We start from the raw sequence: 27,326 nt of genomic DNA, 5'->3' as shown, positions 1-27,326 counted from the left end.
AGTGGGGGGGGGGGGGGGAGTGACATTTCCTTACAATGAGAAAAACTCTGGGATTTAAATAGAGGCAACCTGATTCACTGATTAACCACTTAAATACTTCAACATTTTGCTAGTTTGAGTTCAGATTCAAGTAGGATTTTCATTAGAGCTGTTTATTGTGTCTTCTGTGTGGCTTTAGATTGTAAGGGCTTGGGAAAGGGACTCTGTTTTTGTGTATAGGGCATCTAGCACAAAGGAGCCCAATCTCTTAGGTTCTCATGTCTTCTTTTTCTTGTGTCATGTTGAAGGTATATAAAGGTCCTCTACAAGGGAATGGTAGAAATAAATTAAATGTTGAATTCCAAAATTGGAATAATATACTTCCAATATTATATAGAATTATATAGAATTATAATTATATTATATAGAATATATATAGAAAGAGCACCGATGCAAGTATATTATTCCAATTTTGGAATATGTATATATATATATAACATTTCTAATGTGCTAATATATATGTACATGGAGCCTGTTTTTTTTCTCTCTAACACTTGTTCAGGTTTATTTTTCTATCTAATAAAATCTTTAAAGATTTTAAATTAAATTAAGAGATTAAATTAAGTATAAAGATGTGGATTATTGAAGTCTGGTTCAGTTGAACTGGCAGAGATACACAAGTAAAAAAATACAAGTAAAATAGGATTGTGTGGTCTTATGATCTTTCTGGGTCTTAATAGACGTGTTCATCCTTCTAGGTGTTGTGAAATGCATTATGGACTTCTTTTCTAATATGTGCCCAGAATATGCATTAGTATCCAGCCATCCTTCTTGTACACTTCTTTTAATTCTTTTTAGGAGATTTGGTAGTAGTGAAAATGTTCTGTTTGTCTACCATTCCATCACATCTGCTATTAACTTCCCTAGGAGCAGGATAACTGCTTGAAATAGTAGCCGAAAGCACTTTCCAGTTCCTAGAGAGTCTGGAAATATTTCTATTTAAATGATTGTCTTAAAAGAAATCTTTTGCAGTAGTTCTTGACTTACACATTTTATTTTAACTAAGGTGGTTCTAAGCTTAAATAACATAAAGAATTCTATGGTTCTTTGATGTTCAAGAGGGAATACAACCAAGTCCTCAATAAATAACATTATCAAATAATAAGCATTGATATCTCTCTGTTGTGGGAACTTTAGATAGTGTGTATGTGCATGCGTGTGTGCATATATATGTGTGTGTATGTGCGTGTGTGTGCATATATGTGTGTATGTGCATGCATGTGTGTGCATATATGTGTGTGTATGCACGCGCGCGTGTGTATACACACACATATATAGTTGTATGTATGTGTTCATTTATGTATGTATATATGTAACATATATATGAATGCAGACTCTACTACTGTGCTTATAACACACACATGTTATAAACACAGTAGTAGAGTTTGCATTCAGATATTTTTGCATGAAGCTTTTTAATTGAAAGGTCCTTTTTTAAAGCTCAGCTTCAGTATTTTCATTGTCATTATATTTTTTGCCCCAAGCACTGTTATCATAGAAATATCAATTTTAATTTAAATATGTTCACAGTCATTAAAAAACTCATACAGTTTCCAGTAAGAACTATTAAAAAATCCTTCAAAACCAGGAAATGAATCTATTTTACAAAATGAAAGCAATTTTGACATACCCAGTCTTTTCATTAAGACTTTTTTGGCCATCTCTTCAAATAGGCGGTAGTATAACTAGGGTGGGGTGACTAGGGCAGCTGTCCGAGGTGCCAACTTGGTGGGTTGCATAGGTGACAGCTGAGAGTTGGTAAAATATCAGCTGCTGCTACAGCTACATAGTCATGCCATGGGCACGGTAGCAGCTGGAAGTTGCTGCTGCCCCCATGTGTTCTGCTGCCACAGATGCCCAGCTGCTTTGTAATAGCTCTGCCTGGAGGTGTAGCATATGAGCCATATTTTTCCATAAAATGCATTTTTCCACCTAAACAGTGAAAGAAAAGCAACCTTTCTCAGGTCAGGTCAATAAAAACTTGAAAGTTGAATTCTTGCTGTTTTTGTGGAGGATTCTAACCACTCACACCTAGCCTAGAGCAGTGCTTCTCAAAGTGGTGGTCTGCGGACTGGTGCCAGTCGACGAGCCACCGGTTGCCAGTCTGCAGCAAATTGCCAGGAAAGAAAGAAATATATTTTCAGAAGCATAACATTGATATGTCATAGCGCCACAGTTCATACATTCTAACACTCCAGGTGATGTCACGTCGTGTGAGGTGAGGAAAGAGAAAGAAACAGCCAGTCGCTCAGTTGTGTAGCGCTGTTACACGCAGTTGCTGCCACCAGCTGAACCGGGCACCGATCCCTGGCCCACTGGAAAAATTGGCGGTCTGCCACATCAGATATTTTGAGAAGCGCTGGCCTAGAGCATTGCTCCCAGACGTCTCACAAGTATACAGATGTGGATAAAAGGGTATGATATAAGCCAGGGGTTGGCAGCCTTTTGCAAATGCAAGCCACGTCTTGGAACCCAGTCAGTACCATGGGCTGCTGTACCCCTCCCACTGCTCCAGCAACAGTGAGAAAAGGCTGCAGTGAGGAAGAACAGCCCCCCCCCCCCCCGGCCTGTAGCAGCTGGCTGGAGTGGCTGAAGGCAGTTGGGGTGCCATTAGCAAAATGTGGACTGGATCAAATGGCTTGGGAATTGGCATGTCCTTAATATAATGCAGAGCAGATCAGACTTTTGCGTGCTGGATTTAGCCCTATGGGCTGTAGGTTGCCAACTGCCGATATAGGCTGTTAGTCTAGCAGTAACTTTGTTTGAGAGGGTATAGGGTTGAAAAAGATTTGTATGGAAGGCTGGGTTGTGTTGTATGTTGGATTCATACATTACAGGAGTTTAGCCCTTGCCGGAAGATGCCCCAGTCAAAATAGTAACCTTTGGGTGAGCTAGAGATCTGGCCAAGAACTGGAGATAGAACAGGTTCAACTGGAGGCCAGCCAAAATGGCCTCACTCTGGCATGCATGGCAGGGGTTGCCAACCCCTGGTCTATTTCCACTTCTTGGCTGGATCTCTTGTTCACGCAAAGGTTACTATTTTGAGTGGGGCATCTTCTGCTGTCTGGGTCTGGCACACCCAGTTGAGATGTGGGTTGAGGTTGGGGTGTTTTGGGCACTCTGGCTAAAAATGTTGCTGACCGCTAAGATAGACCATGGGGGTGCAAAAGAGAAAGTGGAAAGAAAGGTTGTAGGGAGAACCTCCCTCCTACAGGGTGAGGGGAGAGAGCATCTCTGAGGAGTCTGGAGAGAAGAGAGGAAAATATAGTCTTGACTTTTGTACTTGCAGTATTTTTGTGTATTCACTAAATCCCAAGTAAAAAAAAAAGTTTTCATTGCAGTTTTTATTCTAGGATTGTTAGTGCATTTGACCATTTGACTCCTTTCCTTGGTTATTTGATTCCTATATGCACAAAGCTAGCCAAACACAGGGTGGAGTGGAGGAGCGTTGTTACAGTGTCTATAGTGCTCCAACGGTCACATCAGCCTTTCTACTGACCTGACCTGATGTGATTTTGTGAGGGGATACTTTATTTGTAGTTATCATTTTATGTTGAGGGAAAAGGCTGTTTCCCCTCCAGTTGAACCTGAAAATATGAGTTGATTTATAATCTGAACAAAGCCGTAAGTGTTCTTTGGCTGGATTGTTATTCATGGTTCTTGTCTAGCATGGCAGGGCTGAGTCCATATGGGGCGCATGGAGTACAGAAATGAAGCTTCTGCAGGAATGGTGCTAGCTTATTTAGAAAGTACAAATATAAACAGTCCCCCAGTAGTTGATGTTGTAATGTAACAAGGAGATGACACATCATGCAGTGTTCTCTTTCAGGTAGGTTGGGCTCAATCCGTCTGGTGAAGGAAGATTTTCTGCAATTTTAACAATCTTGTGGTCCCAAATAGTGGGTTCCACCTAAAGAACTGTCCTGCCCATTAGTTGTGATAGGTGAGGTTCCAACTCTGACAGAGGCTTAAGGTGAGCACTCATTGGGAGCCTGACAGTTTAGCTAGGGTAGTTTACAGTTTTCATGAGTGAATTTGAAAAAAAAAAATACTTCACCAGAAAAATGATAATCGCTTTAGAACAGGGGAATGCATCTATGCCGGAGTAGTCACTGCCATTTCTGCGGAAGTCTTTGCTAATTTTTCAGTGAAATCTCTAGTTCATGAGCTCTAAAAAAAAATTTCTGCTTCTCCAAGAGATTGGAAACTGTTCTTGTTTAAAGATTTTTGATTGAATTGCAAAACAATATGATTCGTTTTCTTTTTCTCTTCTTTTTCTTTTTAAATACATGCTGTGAGTATTTTTTCTATAGATAGGCAGTAGGGCTTCCCCCCACCCTGCCTAGCTTGTCCATAGTACTTGATTGTTGCATTGAGATTTTCACTTCAGTTCCCAGTCCTTTTTCCCTTTTCTGGAAAGATTTTTAATCATTTTCTCTTCTCATGCTCCAAAGTTCTGGGACCCCTGAAGAGAGAGTTTGTTGTGTGTGTTGTATTTTACTGTTATTGAGTTTTCTAGTGTCCTTGACCTTTAAAATGATTTCTTCACAAATTCTTGCATTTGCCCAGTACAGCAGCAGTCAGATAGATCCTGGGCAGCATCATTGTGATATGATTTCAGAAGACTGTTGAAAAGCTCTGAGATTTCATCACTTCTGCTATTTTCTGGAATAGCAATGTTCAGTCAATATCTGATCACCTCTGATATTGGCAAAAGTTTTTTCTTACAACACATTATAGAATAACTACAATCCCTAAGACTACCAAAATATCATAGGATGACTGCTGGGAACGGAGGCTGTTTTCTAGCAGTTGAGGTGTTTTAAACCTGAGGCATGGATCACTAATTTACTCCATCAATAATTGAATATTACTTTATTGCAATATTGAGATGGCTTTCTTTTTAAACCTGTCCCAAATAATGTTTTATAATTTCAGATATAATTAAAAAAGCGTTCTGAATGTTTCAAACCTTACTTCTGTTTCCCTCCAAACATACATAATCTCTGTTTTGGAATGACGTTGTTGCAAATAGGAAAGCAGTAACCAGAACAAAAATCAGAATTGGTAACTATAACAAAAAACAATCTAGTCTTTACATTTCTGTTAGATCTTGCTGTAATGGGCACATGAATGCACAATTTTGGTAAGGTTTGAGATATACACTGCTTCATGCCACATTTTAGCAGATTGCAGTGTGTTTGTAATTCAAAAAGTACTTTTCAAAATTTAAAAGACTGTTTATAGTGATGATTTTTTTCATCAACCTCTTTCCCCCTCATTAATAAGACATTTTTAATTCCCAATGTAAGCTAATTGTGCAGTTGGTTGATTGTGCAATCGCAGATAATCTGGGTGGGGCCTAACTTTGTCATTGGTGCTCTGCAAACTTGCTGAGGTATGCTAATGTGCCATTAGTTAGCCACTGGCTCTTGTCACCTGAGTTGTAGGATCTGTTGTCACATATTAAAGGGATATTCACAGGGAAAATATCTTGGAGTTTCTGAGTTACTAGTCTCTGCTTTCTAGAATTTTTAACTGTGATCATTTTAAAAAAAAAATGTAGAACAGGGAAGTCTTGAAGCTTATTGTATTCTATTTATAATAGCTTTTAAATTGTCCCTAAAACTTCAGCAGTTATATGCAAATTATGGATTATTAAATCCAGTTTTGATCTAAAGAATCTATTTTACAATTTTAATGCTAGTATGTTTAATACTAGTCCTGTATTGGGGACTTACGAAAGCATAACATGCTTGTAGCTACAGGATACAATTGATATAAAATGTAAAATTGTGGATCTACATACACAACATAAGCTTACAACAACAAATTTATAATAGCAGAAGATGAACATATATATGCCTTTTCCCCACGTCTAGTAACACATTACAGTACAACTATTTACAGTATTTGGGAGTTAAAAAAATTGAGATGCCTTGCCTAGATTTTTTTTCTAGTTCATTACCACACAAATAATTACATACAGCAGTATAATTCTATTATTAGGGAGGGGAAAAAAAACAGACGAGGAGGATTAAGGCTGGTGAAGTAGAATATAAAACGGGTAGTCATACAATGTGTTTTGGAGGATTATGCAGCAGTGAGAACTAGTTGGATCCCTTAATTTTCCTATTTTAAACCACTGGAGCTATTTAAAAGGTGTAGGATTAATGACAGAAACATGGTATATTGGGATATGAGTTAGATGTTAATGGAATGCTCTTGCAATTATAACCTTTTTTTTAAAAGACATGTTTTACATGTCAGTATGAACCATTTTTAAGAGTTATTTTTTAAAATTTTGCAGTGTCAGTTTGAGTATGTAGTTTAGCTTTTCTTTTTGTGAGGCTAGTTAATACTGCATCAGCATAATAGTCACTATCTGACTGTCCTTATCAACAACCAGAAAATGTCATTATATTTTAATTATTCTTAAATTCTACATTTTTTTTTTTTAGGTGGGCCATGAAAAACAGTTAAATTAGGACAAGTAATCTCCTATGTGTAATATTTAAAAAAATCAAAAACAAAACCCACACAATTTGCAAGTCTGTGTGCAACCCTGACTGTCAAAGTGTGACTGCGTTTTTGAATCAACCATGAAATATTTGTACTTGGAGAAAACAGTTTTCATCAAAGCAGATGTTAACATTGTTTGTGTGTAGTTAACAGATTTCACCAAGTGTTGCAATGTGGCAAAGTCTTTTCTCCATACTGTGCATCATGTGGTTTTCATCCTGCTTTGCTAATATCAAAGAAGATTTAATGGCTTTAACAAACATGTCCTTAACTGGATAATCATTGGCTTCTGCTAAATAACAACTCTTCAGGTTCTCCTTGGGTGGCAGGACTCAACCCCTTCCCTCCCTCCCTCCCTGACCACAGCCCCTTACCTGTAAAACTTCATGAGAAAATACTCTAAAAACAATTAACTGGGAAGTCTAAATAAAGAGGGTTTTCTCACTTGTTTGGTTTTTCAGATCAATGTTCAAACATCTTAGCATTTCTCTAAAGTCAGTCATATGATTACCTTTAGGAGTAATTATGGAATCCTTTAAAATGACTTAAGTTAATTGTATATGAAAGGGCAGTTCACACCATCAGTAACAGCATACAGATTCAGGTATAGCGGGACAATAATCTCTAAAGTACTAAATTAAAAAAAAAATTATTTAGCATCCCATTCAAGTTAGCTTTAGAAATAATAGTAATAAAAATAGTAAAATTGATATATTTGCTATGGATAATTTCCTGCTTCTACCAAAATCACTGGAAGCTCCAGAATGGACTAAAAAGGGCATGAGGGGCCATTTTACACACACACACACACACACACACACACACACACTGCAAAATCATGGTTAGACTTCTTTTGATTTAGTAATTCATCAAATAGAAGTGTTACATCAGTTGAAAAATTCAACACCCTGCAACCTTTAATGATTCTTTTTTTGTCTGGTACATTATGTTTCTGAATGCTAATTTTATGTGTTACGGTCTTTAATGCTGTATTCTTAAGAATGTGCTTGAAAAGCCAAACATTCTTTTATCATGCAATGAATAAAGATTTGGTATTAAAAACAGTTACTGTTAGAATTGTGTGCTCTTTTTTAGCTTTGATAATCAACAAATTACTCCAACTGGCCATTTTTTACGAATTGGAGAACTTTGTGGGAATGGTTAAGATTTCAGCTCTCCCATACTGGAGTTCAAAACCCTGAAAATGCTTCAAGAATTTGTAACTAAATCTTTTCAGGACTGCCTTAAATTCTTCTAAATGCTTTTGAATATGTCCTTAATAAATATGGCAAATATTTCTTAACAGAAAAGTAAACAATCAACCTCTATTGCACAATATATTAATAAATATTAGAAGGCACTTAGGATGTTCTGCTAATCAGATTGCTGGAGAAGCTAAATATTTCTAACCCTGTAATTTTGCATAGAGCGAAGGTGTCTCATGCTGTGCAATTAAATGATTTATTAACAGTAAAGTTGGTTGGCTTCTGCTTGGCCTAATGGTCTAAAACTGATCTGCATTTTTTTTCCAAATTTAATCTTGAGACAGAATGCTCAGCCTTAGGGAAGTGGAGGAAGTAGCACTACAGTTTCCAGTTAAAATAACCAACCAGTTAGGCACCCCCCTCTACAAGTTACAGATATTGCACAGTTAACTGGTTAATTGTACAGTTACCTGGAGACCACCTACACTTGCAAAGCAGCAATAAAAAACTCCAACCAGCTATAAAGTTAGACCTTGAAAATGTGTGTAACTTTTTAGCTGGTTGCTATTCAACTTTAATTTGCATATGTAGCAGGTGTGTACCATGCCCAGTAGAAAACCCTCAAGAGATCCTGGTAGCTGCAGTACCCAGGCTCCAGGGGTTTCTTGCACTTCTGAGCCCTGAGAATCATGGGAGCTGTGATCCCCAGGGCTTGTGGGGGTGGGTAACCCCTAGGCCCTGGAGATCATAGCTGCAGTATCTGAAACACCCAGGGCTAGAGGATCATGTGATCCTCTGCCCCCAGGGGCTCCCCACACCCCTGGAATGGGTGGGGGGATCACCCTGCAATAATCCTCTGCCCCAGGGGTTTTCCTGCACCCTCGGGGTTGGGAGATGGCCGCAGCAGCTATCCACTAGACCAGTGCTTCTCAAAGTGGTGGTCTGCGGACTGGTGCCGGTCCGTGAGCTGCTGGTCGCTGGTCCTCAGCGAGTTGCCAGGAAAGGAAGAAATATATTTTCAGAAGCATAACATTGATATGTCATGGTGCCACAGTTTGTACGTTCCAACACTCCAGGTGACGTCACGTCGTGCGAGGTGAGGAAAGAGAAAGAAACAGCCGGTCGCGCAGTTGTGTAGCGCTGTTACACACAGTTACTGCCACCAGCTGAACTGGGTAGCGGGCCCTGGCTCACTGAAAAAAAAATTGCCTGTCTTCCACATCAGATAGTTTGAGAAGGACTGCTCTAGACCCAGGGGTGCATGGGACACCCCCACAGCTTGGAGGCCTTCAACTGGGATGCATGGGGCTCCAAGTCACAGGAGTTTTTGTGATTTTTTTTTTTTTTGTATCCAGGACTAAATATAGATATTGGATGTGTGACATTATAACCTGCCTAACATTTGACTCCCCATGTGCATCTCCACCATTTACCAACTGCTTTAATTCCCTCCCCTCCCCACCCCATCATGTCTCTCACCTACTGACACCTCTTTTTACATCTTCACTGACTGCCTGTCTTGCATGCATACCAGCCTCTGGCTTCTTTACTATTCATTCCATCCAGGAAAAGCACACACTAACTGCAAATGCTTCCTGAGCCTGATGAAGGGTATTTATACCCAAAAGCTTGCTAAGAAGAATTTTTCCAACTATTTGAGTTGGTCTAATAAAAGATATCAGATTTATGCAAAGAACCTTGTCTGCCTATGTCCTTAGACCAACACGGCTACAAACCTACACCCCAGTAACTTCCTCTGAAGTAATTTGAGTTATTCATAATTCATAGTAATTGTGAAAAAATTAATCTCTCTCTCTTTTCATTAAAAAAAAAATAGGATGAAAGAATCCTTGCAAAGCTCCTTGCATACATATCACCTAGGTATTTTGCTAAAAACCTGACACTCATGCAAGTTGAATAAAATAAGTAAACTGACTTTCCAGAGAGAAACTGGGCTGGGCTGGATTTTCAATTGTCTTTTAGGCTTCTAAAGATAGATAAGCAACCATTGGGATCTCCCAAAGCATCTAGGTATCCTACTCTTAGTGACATAAATGAGGGTTAAGAATGTAAGTGTTTTTGAAAATCCTACTAGGTTTCTATATGCATCCTTAGGCAGCTAAATAGCTTTGAAAGTCTGTCCTTTAGTTATCAATTGCTGTATTTGCTACATAAATTTCACCAGCTTTCACTTATGTGTAGCATATCCAATTCAAAATGGATATTCAAAAAGAAATTTTGGATAAGATGGATGGGTAAGAATGACCGGCCATTTGCTTGGTTCTCGCTACAAGGAATGAGTGTTGCGAAATTGGCTAGTGTGATCTACTATTGCTTGGCAGCCATGAAAAATTGCAAAACATGAAAGAAACTACATAGATTCTCCAGCTCTAAGAATAGCAGAATGATTTCAAAGATGTTCAGAAAAGATTCTCTTTAGACATTATTTCCCTTAGGGGGATTTTTTTTATCAGCTCCTGATTTGAGACATTTTATGGACAATTAATAGCTGCTTTCTCCATTTTTATATACCAGCTCACTCTGGCATCTGTTAAATCTTCATTAAGAGATATGAACATCTGTGTAAGATCAAAAATAAAATGTTTTAAATGCAACTGGTACATTAATGCCTTATACTGACTAAATGTGACAAAGGCAAATGTTACTACACTGAAAATAAAGTAGTAGTGTAGAACTGCAGTAGAGAACCTTTTCTGGTGAGCCAGAATGAGCCACCTCAGGTTAGTGGCAGGTGGCCAGATGGGGGCTAGAACTCTTCTGCGGCTAGTGCATCTCCCCATGGCAGCATGGGAAGGCACCCAGAGCTGAAACCCCCCTGCCACCAGATGTCAGCAAAGCCTCTTATATGTGGGCTGGATGTGGCCTGTGGGTTGGAGGTTACTAACCTCTGGTGTAGAATAATTATTTTTGGTACCTGATGCAAAGAATACAATCTTGTAGCTGATGATCTGTAATAGCAGTGAACTTCACTTTATGATACTGCCAATTCTATGTTCCTGTTGTCCATTATGGCACTTTAAGATGCACATTTAAGCCTTGATCCTGCAACTGGTATTGCAGTAATAATAATGCTACCATTCATGCAGTGTGAGCAGTCCTCTTACCTGTTGGTAGTTCCAGGAATTGAACCCAAAAGTACAAAGCACCTGCTTCTTTTTTTAGTTGGGACCTCAAACCAAGTGACCCAGGACAAACTGAGCATGAGACTTTTGACAGGTGCTAAATATTGGTATCCCATGCATGAAAATGAAGCACACATAGTGGTCTTTTAGTTATAGCTTCACTGTATGTCTCAGGATGTAAATTTGCGTATGGCCACACAAGAAGGCACTTACTTTTATTTCTATACCATGCTATTGGAATAATCACTGTTTTTTATGATACTCAGTTAACTTAAATAGCTCTATTTGGCTTGGATGCGAATCGAGAAACTTGCATTTATGAACTGATGTACCTTCTGTCTTTCTTCATATAGTTAAGTTTCAGACATAGACTTGATTTCCCGATAGGTAGCGTTTAAGTATTAGTTTCTTAGATGGGTAAAAATGTAATTCCCTTTCACATATATGGATGAATCCAGTCCCTAAGACCAGTGGTGGTGGTAGGGGTGAAGGGTCAGTTGATCAAGCAGCTTGCCCCAGCACCACATGCCCTTTCCTTCTTGTGCTCTTCCAGAGCTACAGGAGCTGCTGCCCCCCAGGTCATACTTGAATCAAAGACAAGGGGCCTTCCCCCCTATGTTAAAAGGGGGAAATATTCATTTTGTATGCAAATAACAACGGTATCTATATAGTGTGTGTGTGTGTGTGTGTGTGTGTGTGTGTGTGTGTGTGTGTGTACACCAAACAGGGCAGCCAGTAAAAAATTTAGCCATTAGGTTAGTATGTCTTGGGCTTGCGTGTGTGCTATACAGTGGTTCTATCTGCTGTATCAATGTTTGACAAGTTAAAAGGATCATGATCCTACATTCTTTTTTAAAATGTATTTCTTTTAAATGGAGTTGACTGCTTTATTGATTGTGACTTCTTTTCCAAACGCTTGTGACTGATCAAGTTAGCACAAAACAAGAAGTTAATCTGATATTTCACAGAAGGCATGATTTTATGAAATCATTCATAATGTATATATCTGTGCTCGCATGCTATAAACTTACATTTTCAGCTCCATATGTATGTGGAAATCAATGACACTTAAAATCTTTTCATGTTTATTAAACTATTCTGTTACTAAATTTACTAATGTTTAGTAAAATGAAACACCCTATGTCCCTACACTCTACAGAATTTTGCAACCCGTTGGTTTCCTAGGGAGAATACTCCATGTTGACATTTCCTTCTAGATTGATTGATACCATATTTACCTGGACCCAAGACAACTCTGAATTTAAAATAATTCCTTCCACACCCCCCAATAATTAGTTTCTTTCTATGGAAAATTATAACATAAAAATAATTATAACATATTTATAATTTTCCATAGATAGAATCTAATTAGTGGACGATAACCTTCATTTGTTCCTCCACTGCTGTGGTGGGGAAAGCAGTGGTGGGGGGCAAGGGGTCAGACCCCTGTCCCTTGCCCCCTGCCCCTTCTCCTCCAATGCCTGTGCTTGTCACCCAAGTCCCTGTCTGCCATGCTTTGTTGCCCCCTTGCCACCTGACCCCCTCCCCCTTTGCTGCCTGCCCCATGCCCCTCACATCCCTTGCTCCCCTGTGCCCCCCTGACTGCCTGCCCCCTATTCCCTGCACCCCCTTGCCTGCTTCCCTACTCTCGGCTCCCCTGTGCTGCATGTCCCTTTCTCCTTGCCCCACAATGCCTGTGCCTGCCCCTACATTGTGTGCCACTCCAACCCCTGTCCTTGTGCCTGGCACCTCAGCTCTTGCTCCCACCTGCCATCTGCCACTTCCCCTAGCCTTCCCTTGTGCCTGTGTCTAATCCCTGCTGCCTGCCAGCTGCTTATGCCTGCTCCCTTATCCAACTCTATGCACCCTAGCCCCACCACTTCTGCTGCTCTGTTTTGTTCCGATTCTAAGACGATCAGCAGCAGTGGTGGCCCCAGCCTGGCTCCACTCTGCCCAGCCAGGAAGAAGCAGGGGCAACATCTCCAAGCCAAGCTGAGGTGCAGGGGTTAAAGCCAAAGCAAAGGGAGGGTGCAGGCTGGCAGGGGGTGGGTGGCACAGGCTCTCCAATGCTCACCCCCTTCCCTGCTGGACAGACAACCTGAGCCTGGGGCCAAAGCAGAAACAAAACCACCACCTGCCCCAGGCTGGTATTCAAATCTAAGATGAGGCTTTTTTCCCCATGATGTTGGGGTGGGGGTGGAGGGGTAGGAGGCGCAGGGTACAGGGGACATCACCTTGGATTTCAATATGGACATAAATGTGGTTGTATGGAGGGTCTTATTTATGTTATTAAAATAAATATGCTTATCTATGATTTTCTAACGTTTTTCCTTGGTTTTTAAACAGGCAGAAATACTCAGTGTGCTCAGTCACAAAAACATCATTCAGTTTTATGGAGCTATTCTTGAACCTCCTAATTATGGCATTGTTACAGGTGAGAACTCTTCTATTAACTCTTTTCTTGATAGTATAAAACATCTAATGTACTTGGATATTAACTTTAATGCTGAACTGTATGTTTTGCTATTTTAATTTTATTGCCCTTTTGACTTGTAATATCTAAATATAATAAATTATAATGATATAAGTAGGATTGTGTTTCTGTTTCTCCCTGTATCAATTACATCACTCAAATGCTATATAGATGTATTTCTGGCTACAAAATTTTCTTGCTTGAACCTGCATGGAATGAGTTATGGGACAGGGAACACTTCCTAATGCATGAACTTAGAACTTCTCAAATGGAATTTTTTTTAAACTTCATTCTGTTGTTGTTTTGCATAAATGCATTTCATAGTGTGTACTCAGTTTGAATTATTTTTTTCTGTCATGCAGACCTTATGCAATAGCATCTTATTTCTCAAATCTTGGACATTCCTTGCTTTTGTTTGTATATCATTAATTTACAACACCTGCCCCAACGTAATTACATCATTTGTAGGCAGCTTTCATCACCAATGAATTTGTAATAGGTTTAATATTTCAAAGGTAGTATGGAAAAGACAAGAAAAACACTTATTTTTACAAACTATGAGCTACATTTCTTGACAGCCCTATAGATGTAGTGTGGGTATCTGCCCATCTTGTTCTAGCTCTGAAAGCTTTGTCCTGAGCTTATTTTATTTTTGTCGCCCATCTTCTCCCACAGTGGAGATGTCTGTCTCATTCTCTTCCTGTCTTTAATTCTGGAGGCAGGTTGGAGTAGTAGTGCAGCCTGCTTTGTAGCGAGAATTGTGCCTCCCTGGTTCTATCTGACTATTTAATGTCTACAGTAGCTTCCTAGGGACATAGTCCTCAGCAGTGTCCAGTGGGGGTCTTTTAGACCCCTTAGATCATCAGAGTAAATGCCAATTTAAGGGGGAAAGTAGCACAACTGAGATATAGAATGGCACAGGGCTTATGCTGCTTCATAGACAGGATTAAGAGCATCAGTGTCTTGGAGCAAAGAGGGGTGAAGCTCTTTATTTGAAGATTCCAAAGGAACCTGAGTGATAGCTGTTTCTTGGTCTAGTAGGACAACATGTGTGGTATCCTAGTGGCATACCAAAGGAGAACGTGCAGCTCAGTCTTCACTTGAAAGTGTTTGAAATAATGGAATGGGCAGAAGAAGAATCTGGCTTCTTTCAAAAGAGAAAAGAGAACTAACCTGTAAGGTCCACAAGATAAGCAAACATGCAGTCAGCAATACATAATGATATCTGAATCATGAAGTGTTCAACCAGGTCTCACAGATGGTCAGTATTCCAGCAGCTGATCTATCTGCCAGTCTGATGAATAGAGAGCTGCTTTCAAAGACTCAGACTTTGTCATGGAGAACAAATGGTCATGCAGGTTGCAGGTTGTAGAAGAGCTTCCCTTACATGTTCCCACTGCTTCCACTTCTCAGGAAGATGATACAAAAGATAAGCACAAGCACTGGGGACAGGTTCCGCACTGGCCAATGACACCTGATTTTTGGAACTGGGAAAGTTGGTGTTGGAATTCCACTGCATAAACAGTGAGACCATACATACTTCACAAGGGTCCAATTCTCCAGGCAGAGTAATTTGTACTGTCCTATACTTCAAATGATTTTTAACCTTAAAGGCCTGTTCTTCCATTGGATTACAGTTTAGCTCATGGTGCCAAGGAAACAAGAAATATCAAGGACCTGGATGGTAGAGCTATGCTGGGTTTTCTGCAGGAGTGCTGACAAGGGATTTCAGCCAAGCACTATAACATGTCAGATGTCAGGCATAAATAGTGCCTTACAAACAGAATTCTTGGCATGGAGTTTCAGGATGGCGCAGAACAGTTAGTCTGGAGCTGCAGTTAGAACTCTTTTTCCAGGGCTTTACCACTAGTGTTAAAGGGTGAAACTGCCCATGCCTTTCATGGATTCATAGATTGTAAGACTGGAATGGACCTCAGAAGATCATTGGGTCCAGTCAAGTAACCCCAGCAACGTGACTGTCTAGTCTCCTCTTGAAGATTTCCAGAGTAGGTAATTGCACCACCTCTGGAGGGAGCTTATTCCACAGACTGGACAGCCTGACTGTGAAGAAGTTTTTCCGAATGTTGAGTGTGAAACGGTCTTCCTGGAGTTTATGGCCATTAGTCCTGGTTTTCCCCAAGGCTGCCCTGGTGAACAGCTGTTCACCAAGCCCTAATGTAGCAGTAAGCTGCTACCAAGTCCCCTCTCAGCCTTCTCTTTTTCAGGCTGAAGAGTCCCAGGTCCCTCAGCCTTTCCTCGTATGGCTTGGCATGCAGGTCTCTGATCATACGGGTGGCTCTTCTCTGGACTCTCTCAAGCTTGTCTATGTCCTTGTTAAAGTGTGGTGCCCAGAACTGGATGCAGTACTCTAACTGCAGTCTCACCAGTGCTGAGTAGAGCAGAAGAATCACTTTCTTGGTTTTGCTGGAGATGCATTGATTGATGCATGCCAATTTATTACTTGCTCTGCTGACTAGAGTTGCACTGCTGGCTCATATTTCTACTGTGATCTATTATAACCTCCAGGACCCTTTTATTCGTGGTGCTGGTCAGTTTGGCACCACCAAGCCTGTAGGCGTGCAGGGGGTTGTTCGTCCCCAGGTAGAGCACTTTATATTTCTTGACATTGTTCCGATCTGGTTCCGATCTACTCAACTTGCTAGCCTGTCTGGGTCCACCTGTATCTGTAGCTTATCTTCAAGCGTGACCACGTTCCCCCAAAACTTGGTGTTATCCGCAAACTTGGACAGTAAACTCTTCACCCCCACATCCAAATAATTGATAAAGATGCTGAAAAGTATGGGCAGTCCTTGCACTTACGGTGGGTTACATTCCTGGAAAAGGCGCTGTATGTCGAAACGATGCAAGTCAAATCAGATTTTCCCATAAAAACAATGTTATAATAGGGGGTTACATTCCTGGTCAAGGGCCTGATGCCCAACTTTTTATAGAAATGACCATAAACACCATATTGAAATCAACTATTTAATCAATTATAAATGATATACACTGTACAGTACAAAGTTTTCCAAAGTGTACTGTATATAAATCAATTAAACAGAGTAATGTAATTAGGTAACTAATCACATAACATTTTATTTAATCAGAAGGTGAAGGAAAACCTTCATCAGGGTCATGGAATTCAGAAGGGCTTCTTTGGGGAGATTTTGGGGAGACTTAGGGCCACTTGATGGCTTTTTGAGAAACTGATCCAGGGATGTTTGTTTTGCTGCCCTCTTTTTCTTATTGTAAATTTCCCTGTAGCGCGTAAGTGCGAGGATCCAGCGTCGTAAGTAATAACATGGGTGTAAATAGTGAATCGCCGTAAATCGAAATGCCGTAAGTCAAGGACTGCCTGCACTGGACCAACCACCAACCCCTGTGGGACACTACTGTTCACTTCCTGCCAAGATGACACAGATCTGTTCATTAGAACTCTCCCTGCAGTCAGTTTCCTACCCATCTGGCTGTCTCGGAGTCAAGCCCACAATCCTCCAATTTTCTCGCGAGGACATTGTGAGATGCCAGATCAAAGGCGTTTTGGAAGTCAAGGTATACGGTGTCGACCTCCTCTCTCTTGCCTAGGTGGCGAGTTACCTGGTTTTAAAAGGAGATGGTAAGGCAAGGCAAGGAGATGATAAGGCAAGACCTGCTCATGACAAAGCCATGCTGGCTGTTGTTCAGAATCCTACCTTTTGCAAGCTTATCGCAGATAGACTCCTTGATGAAATTTTTCCAGGATTTTCCCTAGCGTAGAATCTAGGCTAATTGGCCTATAGTTACCTGGGTCCTGCCTCCTGTCCTTCTTGGATGGGCACAACAGTGGCCCTTTTCCGGTCCTCAGGGACCTCTCCAGAGCACCATGAATTTTGGAAGTTTCACCAGGGGTTCTGTAGTGACTTTGGCCAGTTCTTTCAGCACTCTCGGATGAAGTTCATCCAGTCCTGCTGATTTATATATGTCTAATTTTTTTTAATTGATCACACACCAATTCTACAGCAATAGTAGGAAGGCAGTCATTCATACCCTGCTCATTTTGCACCCTACTTGGCATGATTTTCCCCTTGACCCGGTGAAATACTGAGGCAAAGTTGTCATTCGGAAGTTCAGTGTTCTCCGGAGTGCCGTCCTGAGCTGTTGAGCAATGGCCTCACACTCCCATGTTTTTTCCTCCTGTTTCCAATGTACCTAAAGATGGACGTCTTGTTGTCTTTGATTCCCATTTGCTAATTTGAGTTCAGTCACCGCTTTAGCCTTTCTGATCTGTTCCTTACAAGTGCGGGCCGTTATTGTGTAGTCCTCCATGGGGCCTGCCCTGAGCCTCCATTGTTTATAAGCCTCTTTCTTAAGAGGAATGTGATTTCCCTGTTTAGCCAAGAGAGCTTCCCAGCCCTTCTGTTACCTTTTCTCCACATGGGAATGGACTTCCTTTGTGCTTCAAGGATCGTGTCATTAAGGAACAACATTTCTTCATGCACACCTTTCATGTTCAGTTTCTGGTCCTGCAGCACTTCCCCTACCAGTGACCTGAGCTTGTTGAAATTTAAATTTTCAAAAGTCCAAGACTTCAATCCTGCTATCAGATTTGTCTGCCTTGAGACAGACAGTGAGCATGATGGTTTCATGGTCATTGTTGCTATATTTAAGTCGGTTACCAAGTTATCTCTCTTTCTTAGACTTGTGGGAGATGCTGGACTGCATTATTGACATTTCTTACCTGATGATTTATTTTATATTAGCAGTGTCTCCCACATATACACTTCTGGGTACAGCTTCAGTAAATGGGGTATCATTTCATTTTTGCATGTCTACAGTTAGCTACAAAACTCTTAGAATTAAATAATAAGTTATGTAGCTTTGAATTACTCGGCTAAAACAGAGAGCTGCCAGAGACTTTCTGCTAAAATTTCGATGAGCTAGATAGGTTCTTGTCTGAAACGTGGTATGTACAGAACAAGCCAAGTTTGGGGAGGCGAGGAACTTATGTATATGAATGTGTAGATATAAAAGTGGCTATAATAACTGAGTTAGGTGAAGGCTGCTGGTCCTCTTTAAACAAGACAGTATTATGGGTAAATTGTCTTTATTTGCTCCTCTTTCTACATTAACTTTTCCAGTCTCATACTATTGAAAATTGAATTATAGTAATTTGCTGCTCTGTTCACTAAGGAAAATATAAAACATACTACTTCTTTTTTGACCAACCTACTCTTAAATGGCAAAGATGAAGTATTTATGTTTTATTTCAGCTGGTAATGGAATGATCTAAAATACCAAGGTGATAGGCACCTCATAAATGAATGTATTGGTAGATATACTGGGCCAATTTCTGCAGACCACCTGAGAGCATGCAATGAATGTTTGGAGGGGATGACGCAAGAGTGGCTCTAAGCTAGTATTTGCATCTTCCTAGTCTTTGGGGTATCGGCCTATTCCTGCCAGAAATTTAGAATAAACATAAAAACTGTTCTAGTTTACACCAATAGCCTGTAACCTCTCTCTAGGGATCAACCAAGTGAAGAATGTAACAGCTACAGGTAACCCTCGCCATTCGCGGGGGTACGTTCCCATGATCCCCACGAATGGTGACATCCACGAATAGGGCACTGCATTCATGAATGCAGTGCATGGCGGTGGCGGGAACCCGATGGCAGCAAACGCGGAGCTCCCAAGTAGTGTTTGTTAAAGTGTATTTAAAATGCGGGTTCAGCATTCACAAATATTTGAAACTGCGAATGCTGAACCTGCGAATACCGAGGGTTTCCTGTATGTCCATTACGCTAACATCCATGTTGGGTACGTGTCACATCAGGATTCTGCTAAACCAGGGAGTAAAGCAGTAGCTGGATATATCAACTTTAGGACTTCTTTACACTGCTGGAGTAGTACAGAACTGATCTGGCACTCTGGAAGACTGTGGACAACTGCTGTCCCTTTCAGAGTAGAATTTGCAAGTTTACACTAAATGTTATTGTGGTGTGAAAGGTTGTTGGGTTTAAGATTGTTGATCCATTCATTCCCTGACCAGACTCTATACCACTAAGACTCAACGTTCTCTTATACTTTTCATTTGTGCAATTTGTTTTCTAATATTAGTCTACTGATGATGATAGTAGGCTTCCAGATATTTGATATTGTATTTTAGAAATAAAAGTAAGGACTACTAAATAAGCAACAGTGTTCATCTATGTGCAACATAACTATAATGTTTATAATATTATATTGATTATCCCAAAATATAAAGAAAGTGAAAATATTAGTTTAACTACTTTGATAAATACCTCTAATTATAAAAAGGAAATTAGTGCATTTTCTTTCCTTTGTATCTCTGATTGCCTGAGAACCAGTTCATTCGTAATTGCCACTTGGGATATGCCGACATGACCATAAACATGGCTCTTTATTTTATTTTTATTTTGTAAGTGGTGCAGCTAGACTTCAGAGAATAAAATCTTGCCAATCTGTGTACAGTGAGGGCTAGGCTAGCATGCAGTGTCTTAAACTAGTTGTGCTTGCTACTGCTTCTAAAACGTATTCCTGAGCAAAGTTCTTTTCCATCACGCATGCATATATGGCATTCTAAGATCACTGTAGAAAATGGACCAGAGAGAACTTCTATTTTAAGCACCTATTGCATGGCTTAGCATTGCTGACTGATTTCATATTCCCTCAGACTTGTATTTATAAGCCTGGGTTCTGACTACCATATGCTGCTGGTATCACTCGAATTTAATTTACCATCTGATAATTCCCTGATGTAGATGAACTCTTAGCTGGTAAAAGTGGGGTAGGGTAGAATGTCTGTGAAATACCAGTTCACAACTGGTTAAGTCCCAGAGAGGTCATAGCCATTGGGTATAAATTGGAGCAGTTTAGGGGACATTATGCTAATTTATACCATTGGGAAGAACAGGCACAATTACACCAGTATCAGGGAGGCAGAACTCGGTCCCTGACATTACAGCCTCCCTTTCTCACACTGATTGTAACTCTTAGTGGGTAAAAATATAGGATATGGTACTTCAGGGTTAGACCAGGAGGTTGAGGGGGTTTTTAATCATTTTTCCATTAAAAAAATCCAATTTGTACTGTCTTCTAATTTCTAATTTACAAGGAGGAGCAGAGCAACAAATTGATCCATTTGATCCTCCTCTTTCTCCTCAAAATCCCCACAGTTTCAGGTTAGATTCCGATGTCTTGCACTAATTTATTTTAAGGTGATAATTAAAGTAGATCATATTTTAAAATGGAATGCTTCTTGGTCCACTATGTACAGTGTAGCATTGTAAAAGGAAATGTGAACTTTTCACTGTAGTATTGGGCACTATCAAAGTCCGTTTGATGAATTCCTACTTTCATTAAGAACAAAAAATCTCCTCGTCTGTATAACTTCATTATAATTTAAAATAGTAAAAAATTACTGTGAAAATGGTACTTTAATATTCAAAGTTTGTCTTCATCATTAAAATCAAATATGCACTGTTGATAAGAAAGAAATTTGAGTTTCTAACTTTCAGCCCTGTAGCCTCAATGAGGGCTCTAGGGCCATGTCCAGACAAGCAGGACTGTGTGGTATTTGGTGCCACAGGCATGTTTACCACATACAGCACATTCAGCTGGTCTCCATGTGTTACTGACCTCAGGAGATCCTGGGGTAAAAAAACTTGCACAAAAAAATAGTGGAGCGGTGCATGCGAGGCATGAGTGCATGCCACCCAAAACTGGAGCCTGGCCGGCTCTGACTGCCAGCCAGACTCAGAGCAGCAGGATTGCTGCTGCTGGAGCCCCAGGAAGCCCCCGCGACCCCAAATAAAGCTACTGGCTCGAGGCTTATGTGGATGTGGCCTAGGGTTGCAAACAGATGTCGCCCTTGTGTCACCATAAAAATGTTAATGGGGTGCAGGTTGTGAGAGAACAGACGTCCTTGCCCCTTGTCATACTCCAAGTGCCCAAAAATGTTTGCACTATGATTCCTGGTAACAGTTTATCATGTCTTATCAGGAAGGATGTCTGATTGCTTATGGTGCTTCTCCCACAGCCTGGGGCTACCCATTCTATCTAGCCAATTTGGGCAGGAGATTCTGGAGTGCACATTTCACACTGCAGAGCAAGGGAACCCCATGGAGTTCCATGGGTTGAAGTCAGACATCTGATGAACCCCAGGCCCCTGAGCTGAAGACAGACAGGATGGGCCCCCTGAAACTTTGGGAACAGCAGGGACCCGTTCCTGTGGAATAATGGCCTTGGGCAACATTTGTCCCTGCCAATCAGTTGGATCAGCTATGCTGATCACATCCTGGCACAGCTGATCCTGTGACAAAAATGGTATCTGTAGCTTAAGAAACCACCTAGATTTCTTCCTTTACATGTACAGTCACCAACCACAAAGGACCTGCAGACCATACCAGCCCTTTCACTATCCTTGTGCAGCCCTTCCCTGGTTTTGCACAAAAGTGGCAGATCTTACTTTAGTAAACAATTCTGTTGATACTGAACAGGAAATAATATAATCTGCCTTGCTTTCTTAGTTGTGTTGACTTCTCAGGAATAAGAGGACCTCAGAACAATAAAAATTATTTTAGTTACTAGTCAATGGGTGTATCTCTAGCTACACAAATGGAATAGATCTTTTGAGTAGGAAGTTGCTTACCTGAATTCCTGTCTGTTATTTTTAAGTCTATTGTTGTATATAAATTTACTTTCATTTCCTTATGAGGAGTATTTGTGTGCCTCAGGATAATTCAGAATAAATTACCTATCTTCAATAACTCATGTTTAACAACGCCTGTTAACTATTGAACCCATACTGTCTAATGGAAAATCTTATGAGAGGAAAGACTGATTCTGTTTATCAGGAAATAATGGATTGAGGAAACTGGTGGTATATCATAGCTTTTGATTTAGAAGCAATGTTTTAAAATGTATTATGTATATTTTTTAATAGAATATGCTTCTGCTGGTTCATTGTTTGATTACATTAATAGCAACAAAAGCGAAGAGATGGATATGGATCACATCATGACCTGGGCAACTGATATAGCTAAAGGTAAGAGAGACGGATGACTAACAGTAATTCTGCACAATCTTTAAAGTGTGGTGTTGAAACCCTTCTTTTGAAATGAAGAAAACCATCATGGATGTCAGCACTGAAGATGCTGTTAGAAAATCTGTTTTAGAGGAAGGAAGGGATAATGGTCATTTTCCTAATTATTCTCTTTTGATGGTATATTTTCGAAATGGAAGTGAAGGTCTCCTCTCTGTCAGTTTTGTATGTATTTTGGCTCTGAGTCGCAAGCAAATATTTTTCACAGGACAGGCATATTGTATATAGGTACAATGCTTACAGATGTCAATATCCAGCACCAGTCTTATCTGCATGGGGACACTCTGCAAAGTTAAGGGTTTGCCCTCACAGAGAAGTTACTGTTAACTACTACTCTTTGACTCCGCATGCTGACACACATACCCCTACACACACCTGCATCCACAGAGTGAGGGTATGCCACATATATTTGGAGCTGTTTCAAAACAGGAACATTTCAAAAGGGCAGCAGCTTTTACATCCTCATTGTTACGTGTAAACAAGATGAGAATGATTCAGGTGAATCAAAACCACTCCAACTATAACCCTGCCTCATTTAGTGCAGTGGTTTACAATCTTTTTAGCAATTACAGTCAAGGCACCCCCAATAACTTTTCTGAATGTCATGGCGCCCCAGTGCAGAATTACTGAAGTAGAATCTAAATTGAGGAATGATATGGGCTAGAGACAGACATTCAAAAAGCCTTAGCCTGAATTGATTTAATCTTTTCCTGTTAGTTTAACCTGGCTAAGCTAAATCACGCTGTAACTGTACAGACATCCCAGACATGCAGGCACATGCCTGCAGTGACTCAGGCTAGAAGCTGGGGGTGCTAGAGCAGCCCTCCGTTCCCTTGTACAGGGCTTAACTAAGCGGGGTGTGGCCAGGCCCAGGAAGGAAGCTTTGATTAGGGAGGGGTTGTACCCCTTCTGACCACTATGTTATCAATTCCAGCAGGAAATTGATAACACAGTGTTTATCACCCCAGCTCAGTGTTTATCACCTCATTAAGAAAACAACAGAGGGATGTTACCAGCTACCTGTTGATTCTTCCTTTGTCCTGTCTGCCACAGCATGGGCTGTAGCCAGCATGTCGTCTGCTAAGTAATACTGAGAGGTGTTTGTAAGGCAGAAGGGATGGGGAGGGAAGCTGGTTTATGTGTACTGACCATCTGTTCTGTTACAGGTTTAAACCAGTTTCTGATCACTTAAACTGGTTTCTGTGTAAAGTCTGTCCTTAACAATGGACGGTTGCTATGAGGCTAAAAAGGTTAAGAAGCCCCGTTCTAGCAGGAGCTAAGGATGAGTGACAGGGAAGAACCTAACCCTGACATACCCTGCTCTTCCCACTGTCTGCCCCTTCCCACCTCCAGTCTGTATCTGAGGGATTAAGGATGGCCCCTGCCACTGAGGCTGCTCCTGCAGCATCTCACATGCTGGCAGCCACCCCCAAAGTCCCTCCTAGGAGTGTAGGAGGAGTGAAAGGGATGATCTGAGCTGGAAAGCATGGTTCCAACTCCATGTCCCCTTGCCTGCAGCAGAGTCTGCTGCTAGGAGTGTGGGCACAGAGGCTACTGGGGGATAAGGACAGGCAACAGTAACAACAGTCTTTAGAAGCAGGCATTGCTGGAGTAGTTGGGGCAGGTGCAGGGCACCAGTCACTAAAGATGGGGGAGGGAGCATAGACCTTCTCACAGAAGGGCTGGGGCAGTCTAGCACCTTAAAAAAAAATCTCACAGAAATCTTATTAAACCACCCAAATTTAAGAATTTTCTTTCATTTTTGTGTAGGAATGCACTATTTACATATGGAAGCTCCAGTCAAAGTAATACACAGAGATCTGAAGTCCAGGAATGGTAAAGTAGTCTTGAACTGAAGTGTCCTATGTATTCTGTTTTCAGATAATGAAATGGTGAACCTTGATCTTAGTCTCCTGCAGATATAGGACTAAATCCTCACCTCTTAACTGTCATATTAGGTCCAGGTAGGGCAGAGAAAGAGGCACCTCCTTCCCTTTCTCCCCCCACGCCCCCAGGGGTTGTCTGTGTATTATTTTTCCCACTGGCATAATTTGGAACTGTGTGTAGGGGCTGTTCTAAGGCATGACTTAGAACCTTACAGCTCTATAGAGTGATGTAAGTTATGTCAAGGACTAGGACAAGACTATAAGGCTGTTCTAAGTTATGCCTTCCTGCCTGTGATCTGAAGAATCAGTCAGAGATTTTCAGTAGTAATATACTGGTTTTGTAGTTATGTTGGTTTGGGGAATATGCAAAAAGCAAGACTTGGTCAGCTCTATCTTTTATTGGATCAACTTCGTAGCTGAGAGAGATGTTAGACAAGCTTGTGGGACAAATTGCCCTCCTTTAGTCTGGAAAGATCCAGACACTAACTAACATTAATACCATTATTACAAGTACTTTTGTTTAACTCCATTACATGAAAGAAAGTGACCACTTTAAAAAGGAAATTATAAAGTTAGTTCAATAAAAAATATTCCCAAACAAATCTTGTTTCTCTCTAGGATTGCCTGAGTACTTTCCCCTGTTCGTGGAAACATCCTATATGCTGTGGGCTAGGAAGGGGTGGCTTAATGCAATTCTGACATGACAGAATAGACCTAATATCTTCGCCAAAACTTTAGTCATTGCAGTGGTGATTGAAGAAGTATTACGGATTTTAGTGCTTATAAATAATGTAAACTGCCTCGGATGTTTGAATGAATCAGATCCATTTGATAGTCAAGACTAGTAATGACATAAGCTGCAAGTGACTTTAATTGAAATATTAACTACTAATAATGGATTACAAATGATATAGATTTGCCAAATGCAGTGCAAGAATTTCATAGTGGAGAAATGACTGGATACAGTTTCATTTTTAGATTTTTTTAAAGGTATTTTTAAAGTGAGTCTCTAGGAAGGATTATTGTTAGATGAGTACAGTAGCAGGAAAAAAGGGACAGTTCTACTTTTTTTTTATTTTGACATGTATATAATTAATTCAGCCAGAGGAGAAGAGGGTAGTTGTGCAATATCTTACTTATGTAATAATTGATCTATTCCAGCCGATATTAGTACAGTGGGAAACATTTGAAGGCAATAGACAAAAGTAAAAATGCTTGTGTCCCTTTTTTACTTCATGATATATATAAGGGCCCCAAAAGTTTTTTTTTTTAGTTAAAATTTGGATCAAAACAAAACTAAGAAACCCACTTTTATCTCAACTTATATTTTATATTCAGAATTCAAATCTGCCCTGCAAGCATCTCTGCTAACTAGAAAAATGGTGAAATGATGATGTTACAGTGGTCAAGAATTTGAAGGATGACTTCTGTATAGTTGAGAGGAGAGATTTTTAATCAAACACTGGGGGCTTTTTTCTGTTTTTAACAGCATCTGTTCCATTTCAATTAACATTTTTGGTAATGGAAATCTTGGTTGGTTGAAGACAAGGGTTCCCAAACTCTGACAGACCGAGTACGACCAATTTAAAATGATACAGCCTTAAGTACCACTGGTAATTTTTTCATACACATAGATAACAAACTATGTATTAAAACAACATCAAAACATTTAGTAATCATAGAACATTGTTTTATCAGTTACGGTAGCCATATAAAACAATTGTATTTTGGAAAATAAACAGTGCAAACCAGGGATAGGCAACATTTTTGGCCAGAGTACCAAAAAAAACCTGAATGCATACCCTGTGAGGTGCCAGAGTGCGGGCACACCAGAAAAACAAAACTGGGGTGGAGGGTGCATGACAGGATGCACTGCACATTAATATAATTAATAATCATAACTGTTGGGGGGGGTTTTGGTTTTTTTTTTTTTTTTTTACAGTAAATACCAGGTTTTCTAAAAATTCTAAACCTGGTAATAATAAATAAAACTTCATATACTGCTTTTGTTCTTGTGTATTTTTTTTTTATTAAGCATGTTGTGATGGGGGAGAGAGAGGAGAGGGAAGAGAAAGAAGAAAGAGAAGAGAGGGAAGAGAGAGAGAGAAGAGGGAGGGAGGAGAGAGAGGCACGAGGAGGAGCAGACGTGGGGGAGGTGCTGTGGGCTCCCTTGGGAAGGTAGCAGCTGGAGGGGTGGGGGGCAGCAGGAGCTGCCTCAGGGCTCCACATACTCAGCCGCAGTGGGGGTGCTCAGCAGTACCAGAGGTGGGGCCAGGCCCGAGCTGTGCAGCTCTGCGAAGGTGGGGCGCAGCCCCTCTGCCCACAGGGGAACACTGCCTGGCGGGGGCAAGACGCTGAGCTCACGGGCCTGCTTGGCCCGTGCGTGCTGGGTGCAGTGCGAGTAGAGATTCCCTGGGTTCTGGGAATAGCTGCTGCAGGCAGCGCTCAGAGCTGAGCCGGCCGGGAACCCGCAGCACAGTGGCCCTACACAGTGCCTGCCCCAGCCCCTTGAGGGGGACTGCGGATGGGCAAGGCCGGGGCTCGGGCAGGCTGAGGCAGCTGTGGCGGCCCAGCTCACGTGGCCAGACACTGGGAGCAGGGACAGCTCCCGGGAACTCCCTGGGACGGTAACCAGGAGCTCCTGCAGCCAGGCCCGTGCAGCGGGGACAACTCCGCCCCGCTTGCAATGTGCCCGGGACAGCGGGCACACCTCCGCCCCGCTTGCAAGGTGCCTGGGACACAGGGAGGCCAAGCCTGGAGCCAAAAGCCCCCCCGAGCCCAGCATCCTGCTTCAGCCAGGTGGCATCCCCTTGCAGAGCTGTGCAGGCCCAGCCAGGCTGCATCTTGGGGGCCGCTGGGCACCCCACCCACCCACCCACTACAGCTCTTCCTGGGATGACCTGGGTCTTTCTAGGGGCTCAGTGGGCTACACCACTGTGTGCACCCCAGGGTAGG

General features: G+C 41.2%; 1 protein-coding gene across 5 annotated transcripts in view; it reads left to right on the top strand.

The window, feature by feature from the left end:
- MAP3K20 (mitogen-activated protein kinase kinase kinase 20) overlaps nucleotides 1-27,326 on the top strand; it is a 125,672-nt gene that overhangs the window by 23,570 nt on the left and 74,776 nt on the right. For all 5 annotated transcript variants that reach the window (XM_006035072.2, XM_006035073.3, XM_025191230.1 and 2 more), the window contains exons 3-5: nucleotides 13,256-13,343; nucleotides 22,327-22,428; nucleotides 24,256-24,321. In XM_006035072.2, the coding sequence (XP_006035134.1) occupies nucleotides 13,256-13,343; nucleotides 22,327-22,428; nucleotides 24,256-24,321 (256 nt within the window). The remainder of the gene's footprint in view (nucleotides 1-13,255; nucleotides 13,344-22,326; nucleotides 22,429-24,255; nucleotides 24,322-27,326) is intronic.

Source organism: Alligator sinensis, unplaced genomic scaffold (assembly GCF_000455745.1).
Source record: "Alligator sinensis unplaced genomic scaffold, ASM45574v1 scaffold1469_1, whole genome shotgun sequence".
In the NCBI taxonomy this organism is placed as follows: Eukaryota; Metazoa; Chordata; order Crocodylia; family Alligatoridae; genus Alligator; species Alligator sinensis.
The sequence above is the reverse complement of the archived record's forward strand: the minus strand, read 5'-3'. Positions and strand labels throughout refer to the sequence as shown.